General features: G+C 30.6%; 4 protein-coding genes across 4 annotated transcripts; 2 read left to right on the plus strand and 2 right to left on the minus strand.

The window, feature by feature from the left end:
* Positions 1 to 16: 16 nt before the first annotated feature.
* Positions 17 to 1,858, minus strand: LOC111687276 (growth hormone-inducible transmembrane protein). Its single transcript, XM_023449706.2, has 7 exons — positions 1,707 to 1,858; positions 1,346 to 1,603; positions 1,169 to 1,280; positions 946 to 1,087; positions 512 to 848; positions 315 to 447; positions 17 to 256 (listed from the first exon to the last, which is right to left on the minus strand). Exons 2-7 carry the CDS (start codon positions 1,578 to 1,580, stop codon positions 169 to 171), a joined length of 1,047 nt encoding a protein of 348 aa, XP_023305474.2. The 5' UTR covers positions 1,581 to 1,603; positions 1,707 to 1,858; the 3' UTR covers positions 17 to 168.
* Positions 1,859 to 2,138: 280 nt separating this feature from the next.
* LOC111687278 (zinc finger protein 677-like) lies at positions 2,139 to 6,666 on the plus strand. The gene is made up of 5 exons (XM_046946848.1): positions 2,139 to 2,588; positions 4,774 to 4,944; positions 5,004 to 5,414; positions 5,477 to 5,497; positions 5,659 to 6,666. Exons 1-5 carry the CDS (start codon positions 2,214 to 2,216, stop codon positions 6,592 to 6,594), a joined length of 1,914 nt encoding a protein of 637 aa, XP_046802804.1. The 5' UTR covers positions 2,139 to 2,213; the 3' UTR covers positions 6,595 to 6,666.
* A 1,554-nt stretch (positions 6,667 to 8,220) lies between these two features.
* On the plus strand, positions 8,221 to 15,364 carry LOC111687269. The gene is made up of 10 exons (XM_046946095.1): positions 8,221 to 8,678; positions 9,824 to 10,003; positions 10,075 to 10,518; positions 10,574 to 10,594; positions 10,687 to 11,597; positions 12,987 to 13,353; positions 13,415 to 13,600; positions 13,659 to 14,102; positions 14,164 to 14,184; positions 14,294 to 15,364. The coding sequence occupies exons 1-10, from the start codon at positions 8,298 to 8,300 to the stop codon at positions 15,239 to 15,241; spliced, it is 3,903 nt and encodes a 1,300-aa protein (XP_046802051.1). The 5' UTR covers positions 8,221 to 8,297; the 3' UTR covers positions 15,242 to 15,364.
* A 550-nt stretch (positions 15,365 to 15,914) lies between these two features.
* On the minus strand, positions 15,915 to 20,315 carry LOC111687270 (zinc finger protein 208-like). Its single transcript, XM_046946096.1, has 6 exons — positions 19,550 to 20,315; positions 19,439 to 19,489; positions 19,181 to 19,231; positions 18,929 to 19,111; positions 16,959 to 17,012; positions 15,915 to 16,899 (listed from the first exon to the last, which is right to left on the minus strand). Exons 1-6 carry the CDS (start codon positions 20,165 to 20,167, stop codon positions 15,955 to 15,957), a joined length of 1,902 nt encoding a protein of 633 aa, XP_046802052.1. The 5' UTR covers positions 20,168 to 20,315; the 3' UTR covers positions 15,915 to 15,954.
* Between the last annotated feature and the right edge of the window lie 51 nt (positions 20,316 to 20,366).

Genomic DNA, 20,366 nt, shown 5'->3' on the forward strand with positions numbered 1-20,366 from the left:
AAAGAAAGGAGGGTGGTTAAAGTCATTTCAAGCGAATTCTAAATTTATTCAACTCATTAGTTTAAATTTTTAAATACTAAATACTAAAGCTAACATTTTTTATTTAAATCATATATAATCGAAAAAATAAATCACATGTTCATAGTTTAGTTATCAAGAAAAAGTAGCTTATTTGCGACGGTTGCCACCTGATCCAGACAAAATCATAGCAATTCGAATGAAAATGTTTAGAACGTCCATGTAAATTGAAAGGCTCCTGTGAAATAAAATATAATGTAAATATTCTGCTGTAAAAATATAATACTTGCACTTACGCGTTAATAGGATCGAAAGGAGCCATTGCATATTGGGGATAAACTTCAGCTTTGCGCACAATACGTTGAGTATCGTAAAGCAAAAATCCACTGAAAAGTACTAAACCACCATAAAGAGACAAGGACGCCAAACCTAAAAGTAAATCGCAAAAATAAAGTTACCTTCAAAAGGAAAAATGTTTTGCTTTGTAATTTACCAGCTCCCAATGCAGTTGTAGGTGGTAACCACATGCCAGCCAATGAAGAGGCCATTACCAAGCCCAAACCAATTGCTAAAGGACCACCCATGTACAAAAATTTATCACTTGGAGCACAAACAGCAATAGTTGATAGACCACCAACTACGCCACCAGTATAAAGAGCAGCGCGAGTCAACAGCGGACCACCGAGGAAACACAATGGTGCAATAACACCACCCAATACTGCGCAATGTAAAGCCCAAGACAATTGCTTAGCACCAATGCCCTCTTTATAGGGAATAGATTGTGTCATGGCACCGGTGCCAATGACTAGGGCAAAAGTTGCCAAAGTGGACTATGTATAATGAAAACAAATAGAATGCCATAACATTTAACACAGAAATGTACATATGTACATGCAAATGTATATTTTTAAGGTTATTTCGACTTACCAGCCAGCCGTTACGAGTGGTTAACTCTAATAAACGTGGAGAACGAAAAACAGCGGCTGCTGTCAAAGCTGTTAGAACGCAAGAAGCTCCAAAGTATCCATAGGTTGTGTGCAAACGATCTCTAACATATTGGGGCCACAAACTGTACATAATAAAGTTCATTAAATATTGCAAGGTTTTTTTGTTGAAATTTGTTTGAAAAAGAAACAAATCTTATACTTACAGTGCATTATTCTGTATGCTGGCATCTTTGCTGAGACCTAAACCATAATAGCACAATGCCCCTAAACCAATACCAGCTGCTCCAGCTGCGGCACCTTTTCCCATGGAGTATGCTAAAATTATAAAAAAATGTTAATGCAAATTTTGTTTTTTAATATTCAACTGCTTGGCTTTTTACCATTTTCCGATGGTGGAGCCATTAATTTTTCCTTTAAAGTCGGTCCACGTCTTACTTCACTGCGTGAAGTTAGTGGTGGCTCCCTGGGACCACGAGCATATTGACGAACCAATAAATTATTATTGTTGGGCTTTATCAAACGTGGAGCAAGCAATGTTTGTTTGATGGATGCGGAAAATGTGGTAGATCCGTTGGCTAAACGGCCCGGTACTTGTGTTGCAAGTCTTAGTAACATTTTTGATTATTGTGAAATTCTTTCTACGAAAAAATTAAAAATATATTTACATCAAAATTGTGAAATATTTTCTTTGCTTTACACTGTCAATTATTTTTTATTTTAATTTAAATATTTATTACTTACTATATTTTGTAAATTTTTTTTGCAATTTTTTGTTCAATTTTGTAATTTAGAAGTTTCTCGTTCAGATGAATTGAAAGTTTTTCGAACAATAACAAGCAGACATCAGCGTCATGCTATTTAAGATCGCCGTCGTCTGATATAAAAACGACAGCGGCATTGCATCGTGTGTGAGCCGACTAAAGAAATATTTTAATAAAAGCTTTTATTGTAAAATATAATAAAAACACTAAAAAAGACTACAAAATGCGTTTATAATAGTAGAATTATACATTTTTAATTTTATTATTATTTTTAAAATTTATTAGCGACTAGACTTACGTTTTTTAGTCTCAGTTTTAAAAAAGTATCAATATTAAACATACCCCTTACAGATAATATCATATTTAACATCCCCTGCGTAAATAACACCTAACTGAACATACTACACAAATAATAATATAAACAATTGTATATTGGTGTATTTCTCTATTTGTTGTGTTGATCCTAGGAAACTTTTTTTTTATTAAAATGTCTTATAAAAATGTTAAAAATAATAACACTATCACAAAAAAATGCGGGGAAATTACAATCACAATGAAAAAGAATGCTAAAAATATTTATTCATTCAATTGTTGGTTTTGTGATACCATCTGTGTACAAATGAAAAAGTTCAGTTTGCATCTAGAACAGGAACATGTTAACCAGTTGGAAGAAAAAACGTCTGCAGTTGCAGAATGTAAAAATGAAAAAAATCTTGATGATAAAATAGAAATTCAAAGAGAAGCCGTTTTAACTACTGATAATATACTGATTGGAGAAATTAAAATAGAAGATTATGAAAGTGATGATATTAAATTGGAAACTGAAGAGGAAAAGCCACAAATTGTAACAAGATCTCAAAAGGTATGTTTTAGTAGTTATTTCAATTTATTTAAATTAAAAACACTAAAAAAATCAAAACCTTAATAAATATGCTTTATATATTGATGTACTATATATTTAATTATGCCAAATTAAATGATAAACTATTAAATGAATACCAAAATAATTCTGGGTATATCAATATGGATGTATACCAATTAAGTACTGGTCAATATTCTAGTTTTGTATAAAGATTTCGAATATTTATAAAAATGTAAGTATTTTCAAATGTCCCGATTTTTTAATTTATTTATTTTAGATTCATATTAATAAATATAATAATAAATTCTGTAGTAATACTGATATTCTAGATATCTAGTAACTAAACAATAAACACATTTTACGGGAGTAATCGTATGGGGGCTATATGAAATTTAAAACTGATTCTAAACATTTATTATCGTGTTTATATCTGGATAGAAATTCTTGTGACAAATTTTGTTGAAAATTGCTTTTCGAAGCACATCTATATTGTATTTTTTACACAGGTATTACTGTTATAATTTTTTTTAAGCTTAGTCGTCTAATAATTATACCCTACACCACTATAGTGGGGAGGGTATTATGCGTTTGTGCTGAAGTTTGTAACACCCAAAAATATTGGTCCTAGACCCACCTTAAAGTATACCAATCAGCACAGAATCACTTTCTGGGTCGATTTAGCTATGTCCGTCCGTCTGTGTGTGTGTCCATGTAAACTTTGGGCGCGCGCTACAGGTCTCAATTTTCAAGATAATTTGATGAAATTTGGCACAAACTCTTCTTTTGGTTCATGGACGAACGCTATTGAAAATGGTTGAAATCGGTCCATTATTTCTCCTAGCCCCCATACAACCGTACCCCCTGAATCGGGCCTTTAGTTTTATAGAACAATAAATGACAATACTAATTTTTATAGAGATCGGGCCTCATTTGACCCTAGCCCCCATACAAACTCCCCTTCAGAAAATGACTTGAAGGTCAAAATTAACTTATAATTACTAATAAAACGATCAAAATCAACATAAATGACTTTGATGTAGACGTAAATTCATTTACCAAAATTTATAAGGATAGGTTCATATTTACCGCTTCTCCCCTATGAGCCCTCTTGTAGGAAATCTCTTTTTTGTCAACAATAAGTAAAAAATTTCACAATAAAACAAATTAAATGTTTTATATTAAAAAAATCCACAATTTTAACATACTGACTGGTGTAGGGTATCAAATGGTCGACAATGTCCGACTATAAATTTATACTTCTTTTATATGGAATCAGAATATACGTTTGTAATTTCTATAATATAATTGTCCGACCCTATAAAGTATATATATTCTGGATCCTTATAGATAGCGTAGTCGATTAAGCCATGTCAGTTTGTCTGTCTGTTGAAATCAGTTTTTAGAGGACCCCAGATATCGGCGAGATCCGAATCTTCAATAATTCTATTAGACATGCTTTCGAGAAGATCGCTATTTAAAATCAGCAAAATCGGTCGGTAAATAACGAAGATATGAACAAAAATCCGAGACAACCTCTAAAAATTTCATCAAAAAATGTAATTTTTATACCCTTCACCTTCGTGAGAAGGGTATATATAAGTTTGTCATTCCGTTTGTAATTTCTATAATATATTTTTCCGACCCTATAAAGCTATTTAAAATCAGCAAAATCGGTCGGTAAATAACGGAGGTATGAGCAAAAATCCGAGACAACCTCTGAAAATTTCATCAACAAATGTCATACTTTTTTCATGCTTTGTTAAAAAAGCAACAACAACACTGTATATTAGAAAAAGATGTACACGTGTGTGTGTAGATGTATTTGGTTTTATTCTGCTGTGTATTTTTTGTGTGTTTGGATGCCGTTGGCGTCATTGCGTTGTTATTTTTGTTTTTTGTTTTTTCTGTGTTTTTTCGTTATGTATGTTTAGATGTCTGTTGGTTTAGATGCCTTGTGTATTTTGTTTTTTATTTCGTTTAGCGTTGTTGTAATAATGTAATAATAATGTAGTCGGGAAAAAATTTAAAAATTATAAAAGATGTTTAAAATACACTATGGTGAAGGGTATATAAGATTCGGCACAGCCGAATATAGCACTCTTACTTGTTTTGTATAACATTTAAATGTGTTATCAATATACCCGATATTTTTTAATGGTTGGTATTTATTATTATTTTTTTTTAGAATAAATTATCGCCAACATTTCAAGATCCATTAGAAACCTGTAATAGTAATGAAAATATACTGCCTGTTTTACAAGAAAGCAAGGAAGAAATTGAATTTAAAATAAATAACGGTGGAAATAAAGAACTTTTCGAGGATATAAACACTAATAATTATTCAGATGATGAATATGTAAGTTTTTTCTTAAATATAAATTTATAAGTATTAAAGTGCAATTTCATTTCTTTAAGGTTGAAGATAGTTCTGTAATAAGTGGAGATGATAATTTTACAGAGAGCGACAACAATATTGAAGATAATACTGATGAAGAGTTAGTAGAAGCAAAAGAAAAAGATTTTATATTAGCACTCATTGAATCATATTACCAAAAGACACAATTATGGAATACATCAAGAAAATGTAGACCAAAAGTTAAAAGGGTCATTTTACAAAATATTACAGATGAAGTGAATCTTAAACTAAAATCGAAATTTAAAGTGGACACCGTGACGCAAAAATTAAATCTTATATGCAGGCAATATGAGAAAGTAATTAAATACCAATTAAAGGGAAGTAAAAAGAAAAAGCATACCAAGTTGTGGTTTTCGAAACATATGAGTTTTCTTAAAACTATAATTGAAAGTAAATTGAAATCAAAAAGGGTATGAACATTTAGCACATTTCAAAATGCTTTATCATCTATCTACATATTTTTTTATTTTAGAAAAAAACATATACTAAAGTGGTAAGTTAATAATTAATAAGCCATTTTCAGAAATGGTTTTTGAGGAATTAATTCATTCGAAGTATGTTAATGCATGACAAGAATTAAGTAAATTTTAACATTTTAAAACTAATTAGTTATTTAAGAGAAAAACTATATATTAAATATTTTTTTCCTTTCAGAAACCTTTAAGCGATGACTTGTTATGCATAATAATTGATATATACAAAAACTACAATAGTTTATGGAATGTGAATCATGTAGCATATCCCGTCAAAGAAAAACGCTTTGAAACTTTGGAGTCTATGCTAGATGATGTTAATAAGATACTTGATACGCCCATAGATGTAGATAATCTAGAAAAACATCTATTATATATACATAAATCATATTCCCAGGATAAGCAACTCAAATTAGAATGTGAAGCAAAACAACAAGATTTCCAACCCACATATTCCTTTTCAAATAAGTGTAGTTTTTTGGAAGATCATCAAGGACCATTCAAATGTCCATATTGCAAAAATTTCTATTTGAAATTCAAGGATTTTTTTATACACAAATCCCAACACGATGGCTCCGATCCATTCAAATGTCAAGAATGTGGTACAGGTTTTAAGGCTCATGGAAATTACACTATACATGTTAAACGTCATTTGGGCGTGCTTAAATTTCGTTGCGAAATATGTGGCAAAGGCTATCCTGTAAATTCTGAACTAGAATTCCATATGAGTACACACAATGATACTCAGCCTTATTTGTGTTCGATATGTGGTGAGAGTTTTCGTACTTCCGCTGGTTATGATAATCATATACGTCGGCACGAAGAAAGATTTCGACATTATTGCGATATATGTAAAAAAGGCTTCAACTGTTTAACTACTCTTACTGATCATGTTAATGCTCACCTCAATGTCCGTGATTTTATTTGTAATGTATGTGGTAAAAGTTTTACAGCTAAAAAGTATTTAATGTATCATAGACGTATACATGGAAGTAAAAACTACAGGTGTAATATTTGTGGTAAGTCCTATGCACAGGATGCCGGTCTAAGGCAACATAAAAAACAACACGGTATTCCAATTGGTAGTATTGGTAAAAATAAAAAGAAGAATGAATAAAATAATAAAAATAAATAATTTTTTTAATTAAATGTTACATTTACAATGTTGGACTGAAACAGATTATACGTATGTGCATGGGAAACCGGTGTACGCAGTTTTTAATTTTTGTCAATCTAGAGTCTATTTTGAATTTGCAGCTACTAAGTCTAAGTTTTGTGCGTAAAAGGGTTATAGAGTCAGATTATGATTTATTAATAGATTTCAATTGTAGAAGAATCTCCTATGGAAGATATTGTTAATTTATACAAAACTAGCATACCCTGGGTGTTTCGCTACCCTAACTATGTTCAATATCGTAAAAGTATCAAAAAGTACCATCGGAAAAACGAAAAAGTACAAAGATGTCTCAATAAATTTTCATTTAGTAAGGACCGTGTGTTCCGGTTAACCATTATAAAGAATCCATTTGAAGAATAGAAAAGTACCAAATAGTTCCCACTTACAGAATATTATTCAGTAAAGACCATGTATGTTAAAATTAATGTTCCTAGGTTGAATATTTTAGAAAATTAAAAAAAGTACAATTTATGAGATAAAAAGTACTAAAAAGTTGTCTCTTAAAGAATCGTATTCAATGAGGACCGTGTATGTTTAATAATCATGTGTTTTGAGTTCATATTAAAGAACATACATCGAGTATCATTTAAAGAAAGAAAAAGTACCAAAAGTGGAATAAATTTTACCTAAGTGGAAAGTACTAATAAAAAGAGTACAATGTTTCCCATTTTCGCTGAGAAATATACTTTTTCGAGAATTAAGTTGTCAAAATGTTCCGTATTTAAATCTATATATAACAGATAAAACTCGAACGTTTTTCCCCTTTTTGATACTTTTTTACCCAGTGAAATTTTATTACAATAAATATTACAGAGTTAGTCCGTAATTTAATATGAATAATTCAATAAACCGAAAAAGTTTTCTTAATGTGCTAAAAAAAGTACCATAAATACAGTTTTCTCTCTTTTACACCCAAAAAGGACTGAATTTTAAAAAAGTACGAAACAGGTGTCTCTTAATTTTAAAAGATGTATCCAAAATAATTAGAAAAATTTAATTATGTTAATTAGTTTAAAAGTTATAAAGGGCTAAAGAGGGTACCAAAATCACCTTTGTTACACATTTTTACCCCTTAAAAGTACGAATTTCAAAAAAGTACCAGATACCCATCTGCTCATTTTAAAAGTAGATACAGGTGCATTTAAAATTTTTCTTGTATCATTAATATTATGTAAGATAATTAAGAAAACCTGTTTTACCCGTTTTTCCCCTTTTTACCCTTAAATGTACAAATTTGCAAAAGTCCCTCCTTAGTGGATCTACATAACCAAAAACACATCTACTGTCAAAATTTCATGATTCTAGGTTCAGCCGTTTGGGCTGTGCGATGATGATAGATAATTCTCTTGGATATAAGTTCTATCGAGTGTACAGTATTCAAATTGACTTTAGAATACATTTTTATTTAAAAATTAACACATTTGTACAAATATGGATATTACAGTTTTTGTATCTATACATTTAAGACATAAAGTTTGTTTTGCTAAATCTGGCAACGCTTCAACTTATGAAGTATTAAAAATTGTCACCACCTTATTAAAACAGAAATGACATTTTTTTTAATGAAGTTTGACAGTAGAAATTTCATTGTATATATAAACAAAAATCAAGTGTTTATTATTTTAAATGAAATTTTAATAAGAATGTCGTTTAAAAGTGTTAAAAATATTGGTACTGTTTCACAAAAATGTGGAGAAATTATAATTACAATGAAAAAAAATGCCAAAAATGTTTATTCATACAATTGTTGGTTTTGTGACACTATTTGTATACAAATGAAAAAGTTTACTTTGCATCTTGAACAGGAACATATAACCCAATTGGAACAGGCAACAGCTATTGTTACTGATACTAACAATGAAGATAATCTCGATGATAAGTTAGAAATACAAAAAGAAACCGCTATTGATAGTATATTTGTTGGAGAAATTAAAATTGAAGATTGTTTTAATGATAATAGCGATGATTTAATATCTGAATTAGGAGAAGAAAAATCTCAAATTGTAACAAGGTGTCTTAAAAAGGTGAAGATTACCTATAATATTATTAAAAAAATTTCTTGTTAAATTGTGTTATAAAATAAAAATACATATATATTTACCTATAAAAGGCTACCCATAATTCTACTAAAAGAATCATAATTATTAAAATTAAGAACAAGTATGAATTTATAGTCGGAGATTGCGACCATATGATACCCTACACCAGTCAGTATGTTAAAATTGTGGATTTTTTTAAATAAAGCATTTAATTTGTTTTATTGTGGAATATTTTTATTTATTGTTGACAAAAAAAGAGATTTTCTGCAAGAGGGCTCATAGTGGAGAAGGGGTAAATATGGGCCTATCCTTATAAATTTTGGTAGATGAAATAACGTCTACTTCAAAGTCATTTATGTAGATTTTAATCGTTTTATTAGTAATAACAAGTTATTTTTTACCTAATATTCAATATCTGAAGGGGAGTTTGTATGGGGGCTAGGGTCAAATGAGGCCCGATCACTATAAAAATTAGCATTGTCATTTATTGTTCTATAAAACTATTTTTTTTGTTGATTTCTGTTGACATTATAATACATTTAACGTAATTATGAGCCTAAAGGCCCGATTCGGGGGGTACGGTTGTATGGGGGCTAGGAGAAATAATAGTCCGATTTTAACCATAGCGTTCGAATAGCGTTCGTCCTTGAATCAAAAAAAGAGTATGTGCCAAATTTCATCAAATTATCTTGAAAATTGCGACCTGTAGCGTGCGCACAAGGTTTACATGGACACACAGACAGACGGACGACAGACGGACGACAAACGGACATAGCTAAATCGCCTCAGAAAATGATTCTGAGGCGATTTAGCTATGTCTCCCCAGTATAGTGGTGTAGGTTTACATGGACACACAGACAGACGGACATAGCTAAATCGACTCAGAAAGTGATTCTGAGGCGATTGGTATACTTTAAGGAGGGTCTATGGCCAATATTTTTGGGTGTTACAAACTTCAGCACCTCCCCACTATAGTGGTGTAGGGTATAAATATATTGTCATATATACTTGACAATATTTTCTTTAATTATATTTATGTAGCTCTACAACCTTAGTAGGCCTTATACCTTAGCTGTTAGTACCTTATATCCAATTCAATCTCTTAATTTAACAAGTGTTTTATTTCTCAGGATCAATTGATGCAAAATTCCCAAGATCCACTAGAAGCTTTTGAAAGTAATGCTACTGAAAATGTTCTACCAGTTTCATTGGAAAATGATAATGAAGCATTTAAAATAGATAATTCGAATTTAAAAGATGAATTTCAATTCGAAAATGTGAAAACAAATATGTTATCGGATGATGAACAAGTAATGTATTCAACAAAAACATTAAATATTGGTTTGTTATAAATAATTAATTTGTTAATTTAATCTGACAGCTAGAAAATAATTCCGATTTCAGTAAAAACCATAATGACAGCGATAGTGATTTCAAAATGGAGTATAGTAGCGAGGAAAATTTAATAAAACCACTCAAAAACAACCGAAAAGTTAAAGAAAAAGAATATATTTTAGCACTCATTGAAGCTTATTATCAAAAACCTCAACTATGGAATACATTATTACCCAAGTGCAATAATGTTCAAAGAGAAATGCTATTTCAAAATATAACTGATGAATTGAATCAAAAATTAAAAAGAAATTTAAAATTATATACGATTAAGAATAAAATAAATGATATATGCAAGAAATACGAAAAAGAAATTAAAAGACAATTGGAAGCGGATGAAAAAACTATAGAAACAAATATTACAGAATTATGGTTTTACGAAAATATGAGTTTTCTGAAAACCTCAATTGAAAGCAAATTAAAACAGAAAAGGGTAAAAGTATTTAATCCGATAATCAAATGTGTATCTAATTTTTGTTTTTTTTCAGAAGAAAACATATCATAAAGTGGTAAGTTGATGAATTTGATAAGATCAAGACAACACGTTTATCATGAAATGTTGCAATATAAAAACATAATTAAGTACAATGACTTATTTTAGAAACCCTTAAGTGATGACTTATTATGCGAAATAATAGACGTTTACAAGACTTACAGTAGTTTATGGAATGTCAATCATGTAGCCTACCCCATCAAACAAAAACGTGATGAATCTTTGCAATCTATGGTGGAAGATGTTAAAAAGAAAATTGATATTCCTTTAGATGTAGATAAACTTGAAAAACACCTGCTGCATATACACAATTCATTTTCTAAAGATAAAGAAGACAAATTGAAATGTGAAGGCAAACATATTGGTTTTCGACCCACTTGTTCTTTCTATAATAAATGTGATTTTTTAGAAGAACATCAAGGACCATTTAAATGCCCCTATTGCAGTGAAATCCATATGCAATATAAAGATTTTCAAATACACAAATCACAACACGATGGATCCATACCATTTAAGTGTCAAGAATGTGGCATGGGATTCAAGGCAAGCGGCAATTATACATTACATGTAAAACGACATTTAGGAGTTTTTCGATATCGTTGTAATATTTGTGACAAGGGATATCCCTTAAACTCTGAACTAACACTTCATATGCGTTCACATACCGGCGCCCAACCGTATTTATGTTCTATATGTGGAGAAGGATTTCGTGCAGCTATTGGCTATGATAATCATATGCGTCGACATGAAGAAAGATTTCGATATCATTGTCAAATATGTAAAAGAGGATTTAATGTTTTAGCAACCCTTAGGGATCATGTTAATGCCCATCTAAATGTTCGAAATTTCGTTTGTAATGACTGTGGTAAAAGTTTTACTTCTAAGAAGTATCTACAATATCACAGCCGCATTCATGGTAGTAAAAACTATACATGTAACATTTGTGGTAAGAGTTATGCCCAGGATGCTGGTTTAAGACAGCATAAAAGACACATGCATGCCACAAGGATTCCAGCAAGGTAAAATTTATTTAATAGATAGTTTAGCTTAAAAATTGTACATACAATTAATTTAATGTTTATACAATAAAAATTACGTCGAGATTTGCATTGTTTTCTTTGCTCAAAAAGATTTGTTTTAATTTAAAAATATCGAAATTATAACGAATGCATGTAAAAACACATAAAGATATCGAGTAATAATAACTCAAAGAGCCTTGGCGACACATAAAATTGTTTGACTCAAACCTCATATATGCATGTGAGTTTTTTCACTAAAACAATTAAACAACTTACCAAGGCGAATTCAGATAAGGTGGTGGCAGTTCTGCAACAACAACATTTTCCATGTATTTTGTTTTTGGTTTTCGTAAATGTCAAAAACCATAAGTACGGCGAATTCATTTGATTAAAAATTTTTGTAAAATGTTTATATTTTATTAAAAAATAAAGATATTAAAATTTGTGAGGAAAGTATAAACTGAATTGAATAATGTTTGTTTCCATCGAAAAATTCTATTCCGGCAGCTTAATTTGCTAAATTTAAGTAAGTGCCTTAAGTTAAGTAAAACTTAATTTTTTGTGAAAAATTAACATAAAAAAGTACATATTCATGAAAATATTATATTACGAATGAATGAATATTTGTTGCGAATGGATAATTCTACTCCGGCAGAGTAATTTTCAATATTTGGCCATAATGTAGCAGGCGCCGGACGGGTAAATACCTCATATGGGTTTTGTTATATAAAGCGTTCCGGAACAGACTATTTATAGTTAAGCTCTTTATCTACATAGTGTATATATAAAACAATATTGTTTAATTTGTTAACATTTAATAGATAAACTAAAAGTCAGTTGCCGCCAGCCGAATAAATACTTCATATGAGTTTCTTAATATTAAGTGTTCCAGAAGAGATTTTTTAATTAATCACGATATCTACACAATTTTAATACAAAATATAAAACAATATTGTGTAATATGTAAACCTTTAATAGAAAAAATATTTTTCTTAAATAACATATTTGTATACATACCAATTATTTAAAAAAAAGATTATTATTACGAGATGCTTGGTATTTTCAGATTTTTTACATAAATAATTCAAAATATTAACAAAGTTTTTCTCTGTTTAACGGACATTTTTAAATATAAAAATGTGAACAATAACAAACTTTGACAGCTAGAAAATCCAAGCGAATTAAGAAAAAAATTATCAGCTGATTGATTAACACCACCTTATATGAATTCGCCTTGCAACTTACCGTTTGAGTCAACAAATGAACTATTGAACATACTCTTTAATAATCCTACCCAACTGAACATACCACATACAAAAAGTAAACATTTCTATTTGTGGACATTTAGCTCAAAATATAAAATTAATAAATATTAATTTAAATAATAACAATGTCAAGTACAAGTGTTTCAAACTGTAATACTGTAAGCAAAAAGTGTGGAGAAATTATAATTACAATGAAAAAGAATGCCAAAAATGTTTATTCATTCAATTGTTGGTTTTGTGATACCATTTGTATACAAATGAAAAAATTCACTTTGCATCTTGAACGGGAACATGTTACTGAGTTGGAACATACAACTTCTATTGCAACTGAGCAATATAAACCAGAAAATGCTATATCTGATATTGAAAAAGTAAATAGTATCGATAATATATTAGTTAGAGAAATTAAAGTAGAAGATTGTGACAGTGAAAATATTAAGTCCGAAACGAGTGAGGAAAAATCACAAGTTATAAAAGAATGCAACGACAAGGTAAAGTTTATAATGCAATAATTACAAAATAAATTTGATAAATAAAATTAACCTTTTGCAGGAGGAAGTAATACCAAGATTCCAAGACCCTCTTGAAACGTTTGAGGAAAATCATGATGGAATTTTATTGCCCATTTCAGAAGTATTGATTAACCAAAAGGCTTCGAAATTAGATACAAATGAATACTTTGAAAAAATACAACCAACAGAAGATGTAGAAATGCATTACTTTTCAGCAGACGAACAAGTAAATTTAACTGAATTCTATTGCATTAAATACACTAAATAAACCTTCTTTTTTTCAGCATGAATATCATTCAGATTTAAGCGGTGAAGAGTCTTCGGATAGTGATTTTAAAATTGAAGACAATGTCGATGATAAACTAATGAAACCTTTTAAACAAAGTGCAAAGTCAAAAGAAAAGGAACTAATTTTGGGTCTTATTGATGCGTACTACAAAAATCCACAACTTTGGGATACAACACTTATGGAAAGATGTAATTTAAAGCAGAAAGACGATATACTACAAACTATAACAGATGAATTGAATGCAAACTTAAAGATGAAATTAAAATTATACATGGTTAAGAAAAAGTTAAATTTTATTTGCAAGCAGTATGAAAAAGAAATTGAAAGACAAATCAACGAGAATGACAATAGCAAAGAGTCGCAGAATTCCGAATTATGGTTCTTTGAAAATATGAGTTTTCTAAAATCCACAGTTGAAAATAAATTAAAACTAAAAAGAGTATGGCATTTATATATTAATTATTGTTATAGTTGTAATAATGTCTTATTTTTTATTGCAGAAAAAACCAAAACATAAAGTGGTAAGTTGGAAGACAAAATTTTAATAAGTACATACATATGAATGTATATCAAAGAAATTTATGAAAAATATTTTAACATTTACTCATTTCTACTTGTATTTCTTTATAGAAACCCTTAAATGATAATCTCTTATCTGAGTTAATTGATATTTACAAAAACTATAACAGTCTATGGGATGTTAATCATATAGCTTATACAGTTAAGGATAAAAGACATGAAACTATGGAGTCTATGTTGGAAGATATTAATACTAAAATGAATCTTACTTTAGATATATACAAATTAGAAAAACACTTACATTTTATACATAAATCATTTGCTAAGGAAAAACACCACAAATTGGAATGTCAAATAAATCAAGAGGATTTTCATCCATCATGTTCCTACTTCAATAAATGTGACTTTTTGGAAAGTAATCAAGGACCTTTCAAATGCCCCAACTGCAATGAAATCATTGAGACCTATAATGACTTTCAAGTACATAAATCGCAACATGATGGCTCCGTACCATTTAAATGTCAGGAATGTGGCATGGGATTCAAAAAAGTTACCAACTATACCATACACGCAAAACGGCATTTGCGTGTTTTTAAATTTCATTGCGAAATCTGTGGAAAGGGATATCCATTTAATGCTGAACTAGATCTTCATATGCGTTCACACACTGGAGCCCAACCATATTTATGTTCGGTATGCGGTGAAGGATTTCGTACAGCCATTAGTTACGATAATCATATAAGACGTCATGAGGAAAGATTTAAATATTTCTGCCATATATGTAAAAAAGGCTTTAATCATATGACACGCCTTAATGATCATGTCAAAGCCCATCTCAATGTGCGTGATGTTATATGTACGGTATGTGGTAAGGGTTTTACCAGCCGTAAATATTTAAATCACCATAAGCGTATACATGAAGGTAAAAATTATAGTTGTAATATATGTGGGAAAAGCTTTGCTCAGGATGCTGGTCTAAGGGCTCATAAAAAATACCATGGAACTCCGATTGGCATTAGTAGTATTCAAAAAGAACAGAATAAATATAACTTATTGTAAGTTTATAATAGTTAATGGAAAAAATTCAAATGTATATAATTATTTAAAAAAAATATATATAATAAATATAAAAATAATAATACAAATGTTGAAAATCCCACGGTGGTCTTTTTCAACCACTGGGTAGACTTGAGAACGGTCTACCATCGTCCCTTTGTTCTTCAATGAAGAACGCCGGTGGCAATTTTTGTACATTGGTTCTGACCGGTAGACACCTAGAGACGTAACCGGTAGACCGAAGTACGATCATCAATAAGCCGTAGACATTGTTCTTACTCACAAGGACACACTGTGGTAATTCTGATATGAACAGAGTAAACCCTGGACATATCTGGACAAGGAAGGAAAATTCAATGGTATCAAATGTATATGATACCTTTCATCCATTATCATTCAACACAGCAGACATCTCATTTATACAACACATTCATAAGAGAAAAACATACGACACATTCTCACTCATTTCCAACGCTTAGTCCCACAGTCACTCGACTGCGGGGTATCTGTTATTCTCGCCAACAGTACCGAACTTATCCCGAAATATTGACTATTACCATGCATCAGTCTTTGGCCACCTCTTAATACCCCGGGATTTCAATAACATCAAAGCGGAGGTCTCGCCTAGGTAACATGCCCCCCGGGGGAAGACATTGTAAACAATTCATATTTTATATTTTTTTTTATAAATTTTTTATATTCAAATAAATATTAAACTATTTAAATACATTTAATAAGTTTTTATTTTCCGCTATCGTAGCATAGGGTTGATGTTGTTTTCGATGTGTTCGTAGTCCAGAATCTTGGGCAAATGCCTTACCGCAAACATTGCATTTGTAGCGCTTTTCTTCCTCGTGTATAAGTTTATGTCTATGTAGATATTTAGCTGCAGTGAAACCTTTGCCGCATACATTGCATATGACATCGCGTATATTGAGATGAGATTTAATATGAGTATTCAGTTTACATAAATGATTAAAGCCATGTTTGCATATATGACATTCATAGCGAAAACGTTTTTCGTGTCGTCTTATATGATTATCATAACCGTGACGAGCTCTAAATCCAGCACCACATATTGGACATAAGTAGGGTTTGACTCCAGTGTGCGACGTTAAGTGCCAGTCTAACTCTGATTTAAATGGATAACCTTTACCGCACACACTGCAGTGATAGCTATTAATGCCTAAATGTCTGGTTACATGTCTTATATAGTTGTCAAATTTCTGAAATCCCATCTCACAAAGACGACATTGGAATGGTATCGTACCATTGTGCTGAGCTACATGTATTTGATAACGATCGTATTTTGCAATAATCTCATTACAATTTGAACATTTAAATGGACCTTGGCTATCGCTTAAAAATGATAATTCTTTATAAAATTTTGATGAAGGTGTAAACTCGGTTTTATCTAATTCACATTTAAGTTCTTGTTCTTTATTTTTAAAGAATATGTAATTTATATAATCGATATAATCTTGTAGTTCATCCAGATTCTTATCAAAGTTATGATTTGTTTTTAATTCTTCAATCATTTTGCCAAAAGTTTCATTTCTTTTGGGTAAAATACCAAATGCAATGTCATTAACTTGCCATAGAACTTCATATTTTTTATATATTTCAATTAGTACGGGTAGTTCTGATTCATCTATATTTTTCTAAAGTAGTTAAAATATAAATAAAAAACATTTTTAAAGTTGATTATTTACAAACTTACCCAACGTTTTTTACATCTTTTATGTTTTTTTATTGCATTTGATTCTTTTTCTTCCTAAAATTATATAAAGTTTTGATCAATTCGAGCAGATATCAAAATTTTTAAATAACTTAAGAATAAAATACATTTATAAAAGATTTCTTGTAAAATTTTAAACAAATTTAATTTTATTTTAGAGTTTTCTAGTGTGATTTTGGAAAAATCTAGTACGAATGCAAATTTTCTCTAATTTTCAACTTCGTTATTTTAATTTTTTTTTTGCACAAAAATATTTAAATATTTGTATGTAAGTTTAAGTGGATCAACATCAATCCAATACATTTGAAATCGTTACGGGGGTTTATAAGATAATAAACCCAAAAAGCTGATGAAAATGGTTTACTGGGCTGCTGGGAAAGGAATATTGACGCCAAATCGGTATTGAAAAATATATATAAAATATTAACTGTTAACTACTGTATTTAGGTTACACATTTTTAAACTATTTTGTATCTACCGATGGCGTTTCGAAAACTGAAGCAATTTAAATTTAGAATACATTTTGAAAGCAGCCCAACTTACGAATTTACTGTATTGTTGTTGTTGTCAAGGAACACAATGTCATGTTGACTAATCAGTTCCTCCTGGGATGTCATCCGAGAAGTCATCCAAATTTTAACATCCCAAAGCCCCGAGGCATGTCAGGAAGGATCTTCGTATATACGAGGAACACACATGCAGATATGTGCGAGATCCACTGGATCAGTCCTCGTATTCGGCAGCTTTGAATGACATTCATAGGTTAGGTTAGGTATCGAGGGCAGCTGCTTCATGAGCAACACACTTGGGTCCATTTAAGGTTGGTCCCGTTGTGTTACCCTAGTGGTCACAGGAGTTTGTTATAATTTTACTCTCTGCTTCCAGATCTAAACCAACCGGTTTCATTTATGTAGCATAGGATATTCTTCAAGCCTATCCCTGAAAGCTCCTCCATACCAGCCAGAATGGGAGCTCCAAAGTGATTCTCCCTACTTTCGGTAAACGCGGGGCAAAAGCAAAGAAGATGTGATATCGTTTCATCTTCTTCCTCATTATGACAACTTCTGCAGTAGTCATTGTATCCAAGACCTAGTCTCCTGGAGTGAGTGCCAATGGCACAGTGTCCTGTGATTACTGTTACAAGAGTCCGTATCTGCTCCCTTCGGAGACTTGACAGGTGGTTTCATTGAACCACCTGATTTTGGCTTTCCCATATAGTTCGTTAAGAACAAGTGCCTTACAGTTTGTAAGGGAAATACCAGTAAAGGCGTCTATTTCATCCTCAGCCATCATTGTGCCTTTCCTGGCTAGTTCGTTAGCTATACAATGACATTCATAGAGACGCCATAAATTCCGCGGTCGCAGGATTCCGCATGAATGTCGTAATAGGAGGTCGCCCACCGCCCATAGCAGACACGGAAGAAAACCTGCCGCGGAAAACAAGAGTAGTTTTGGCACAACTAAGATCGGTATAGAGCAACAAGCTCAATGCCTACTGGTCACGTATAGACCGTGCCGTCCCCAACGAATGTCCTGCATGTGGTCTGGGTCCTCATGATACCCACCACATATTCAACTGCTCAGCCAAACCTACTTCACTCTGTCCAATGGATTTATGGACGCATCCAGTTGAAGTAGCCTAATTTTTAGGCCTGGACATTGATATAGAACCCCCAAATAGGTTATTGTATAGTTTAGCTGTTATAACAACAACGAATTTACTGATAAAAATTGTTCATCAAACCTAACCTACCCATAAAGATTCGAAACTAATAACTTAAGTTTTTATAAAATGTACCTTTTGTGTTGAGTTTTCATTATCTGCAACCTAAAATTACAGAAATATTTCATCAAAGTTAAAATCGGTACAATTACAAATATAGTAAGCTATTAAAAATATAAAATTTAGATCATAAATATTTTCTATTAAATTTATTTTGAGATGTATACATATTGTTTATATTTTTATACTTACGAATTTTTGTTTTGATTCCTTTCTTTGTTTTGCTTCTTTTTTCTATTAAAAAATAATAAAAAACATATTTAGATGAATTTATATGTATAAACTGTATAGTACTTACAACATCCTTTTTGGTGTTTATAGTATTTTTCTTAGTATTTAGTTCTTTTTTAATCTAAAAATTGAGGAGTAAAATTAATTTCTTAAATTTAAAAAAATATAAATTAATAATTTTAATACTTACATCGAAATCAGAATCACGAGAATCATCGGTGCTTACTTCGGATATATTAGACTAAAAACAAAAAAATAAAATAATAATAACTGTTACATTTATGTTTTATTTTCGTTTTTAACAAATTTAGATGTCTCAAGGTGTTTTGTAGTGAGTCAAATGAGGCTCTTAGTTCCTCCTTAAAATAAGTCGTCGTTGAACAATATGTTAATAATTGTCCCTAACTCCCAATTAAAATAAATATAATAAATAAACAATAATATTTACATTATCTTCTGCATCCTTAGATTCATCAGTGCCTATTTCATTTGTAAGTATCTAGAAAAAAAACAAGATTTATATTATGGTATCACCGATACAATATTTTCCTAATATTACCTTTTGCTTTACTCTTTTATGCCTTTTAGTAATATTAATTTTTATTTTTTTAAGCGGAATTTCATCAATATCTTCCTTTATTTCATCTTCACTATAGCCACTAGAAAAATTTGAAATATCAAGTTTTTCATTGGTTTCATTATCACTGGCAACTGTGGTGGATGCAGCGCAGTTCATTTCGTACTTTTCGCAATAAGTACTTCCATCATTGGAATTTTCTTTTAATTCGCATTTGACAACGTAATTTACAGTGTCATGACTTAAGTTTGGACTTACGGGGAGGTCTACTGTATCTAAAGGATCTGGACTTATATAGGTATTGTTTTGTACATTGCTACCGAAATCTTTTTTAATATTTGAGCTCTCTATGTCTGTAGGGTTACTAATTCTGACCTCTTCTGGTTCGGTTTCCAATTTTAGCTCGGACTCTTTTAAAATATTTTCAGAATCATTTAAATGCACTTCGCCAAGGTGAAGGGAAAATTTCTTTAATTGATCGCACTGTATGTCGCAAAATGTGCAATGAAAAACGTATATTTTGTTTTTTCTATTCTTTGTTTTTATATCTATTAATATTTCACCACATTTTTGAAGATTAGAAAATTTATTAGCACCCATTTTATTTAAAATTCCTTTTTTTTAACATGCAATAGATTTTCCAATTATTTTTACATCAAGTACTATTGTGTATTTACATTTTTCCAAAGGGTATGTTCACTTCAAGACAGTATTTATCAATTTGGTGATTTTAGAACTAAACTTTAAATAAAATCGCTTTTAATTTTGTTTCTTTTCTGCTGAAAGTTGGCAACATTGA

This window comes from Lucilia cuprina, chromosome 3, assembly GCF_022045245.1.
Source record: "Lucilia cuprina isolate Lc7/37 chromosome 3, ASM2204524v1, whole genome shotgun sequence".
NCBI lineage: Eukaryota > Metazoa > Arthropoda > Insecta > Diptera > Calliphoridae > Lucilia > Lucilia cuprina.

Excerpts from the sequence above, each read along its gene's own strand:
- LOC111687269 (XM_046946095.1), top strand. The coding sequence starts at position 8,298 with ATGTCGTTTAAAAGTGTTAAAAATATTGGTACTGTTTCACAAAAATGT. Across the intron at positions 10,595-10,686 it reads AGAAAACATATCATAAAGTG|AAACCCTTAAGTGATGACTT; the intron begins GTAAGTTGATGA and ends GACTTATTTTAG. Across the intron at positions 14,185-14,293 it reads AAAAACCAAAACATAAAGTG|AAACCCTTAAATGATAATCT; the intron begins GTAAGTTGGAAG and ends ATTTCTTTATAG.
- LOC111687278 (XM_046946848.1), top strand. The coding sequence starts at position 2,214 with ATGTCTTATAAAAATGTTAAAAATAATAACACTATCACAAAAAAATGC. Across the intron at positions 5,415-5,476 it reads GTAAATTGAAATCAAAAAGG|AAAAAAACATATACTAAAGT; the intron begins GTATGAACATTT and ends TTTTTATTTTAG. Across the intron at positions 5,498-5,658 it reads AAAAAACATATACTAAAGTG|AAACCTTTAAGCGATGACTT; the intron begins GTAAGTTAATAA and ends TTTTCCTTTCAG.
- LOC111687270 (XM_046946096.1), bottom strand. The coding sequence starts at position 20,167 with ATGGGTGCTAATAAATTTTCTAATCTTCAAAAATGTGGTGAAATATTA. Across the intron at positions 19,490-19,549 it reads ATAAAAGAGTAAAGCAAAAG|ATACTTACAAATGAAATAGG; the intron begins GTAATATTAGGA and ends TTTTTTTTCTAG. Across the intron at positions 19,232-19,438 it reads CTAAGGATGCAGAAGATAAT|TCTAATATATCCGAAGTAAG; the intron begins GTAAATATTATT and ends TTTTGTTTTTAG.
- LOC111687276 (XM_023449706.2), bottom strand. The coding sequence starts at position 1,580 with ATGTTACTAAGACTTGCAACACAAGTACCGGGCCGTTTAGCCAACGGA. Across the intron at positions 1,088-1,168 it reads AGCATACAGAATAATGCACT|TTTGTGGCCCCAATATGTTA; the intron begins GTAAGTATAAGA and ends TATTATGTACAG. Across the intron at positions 257-314 it reads CCTTTCGATCCTATTAACGC|GAGCCTTTCAATTTACATGG; the intron begins GTAAGTGCAAGT and ends TTTATTTCACAG.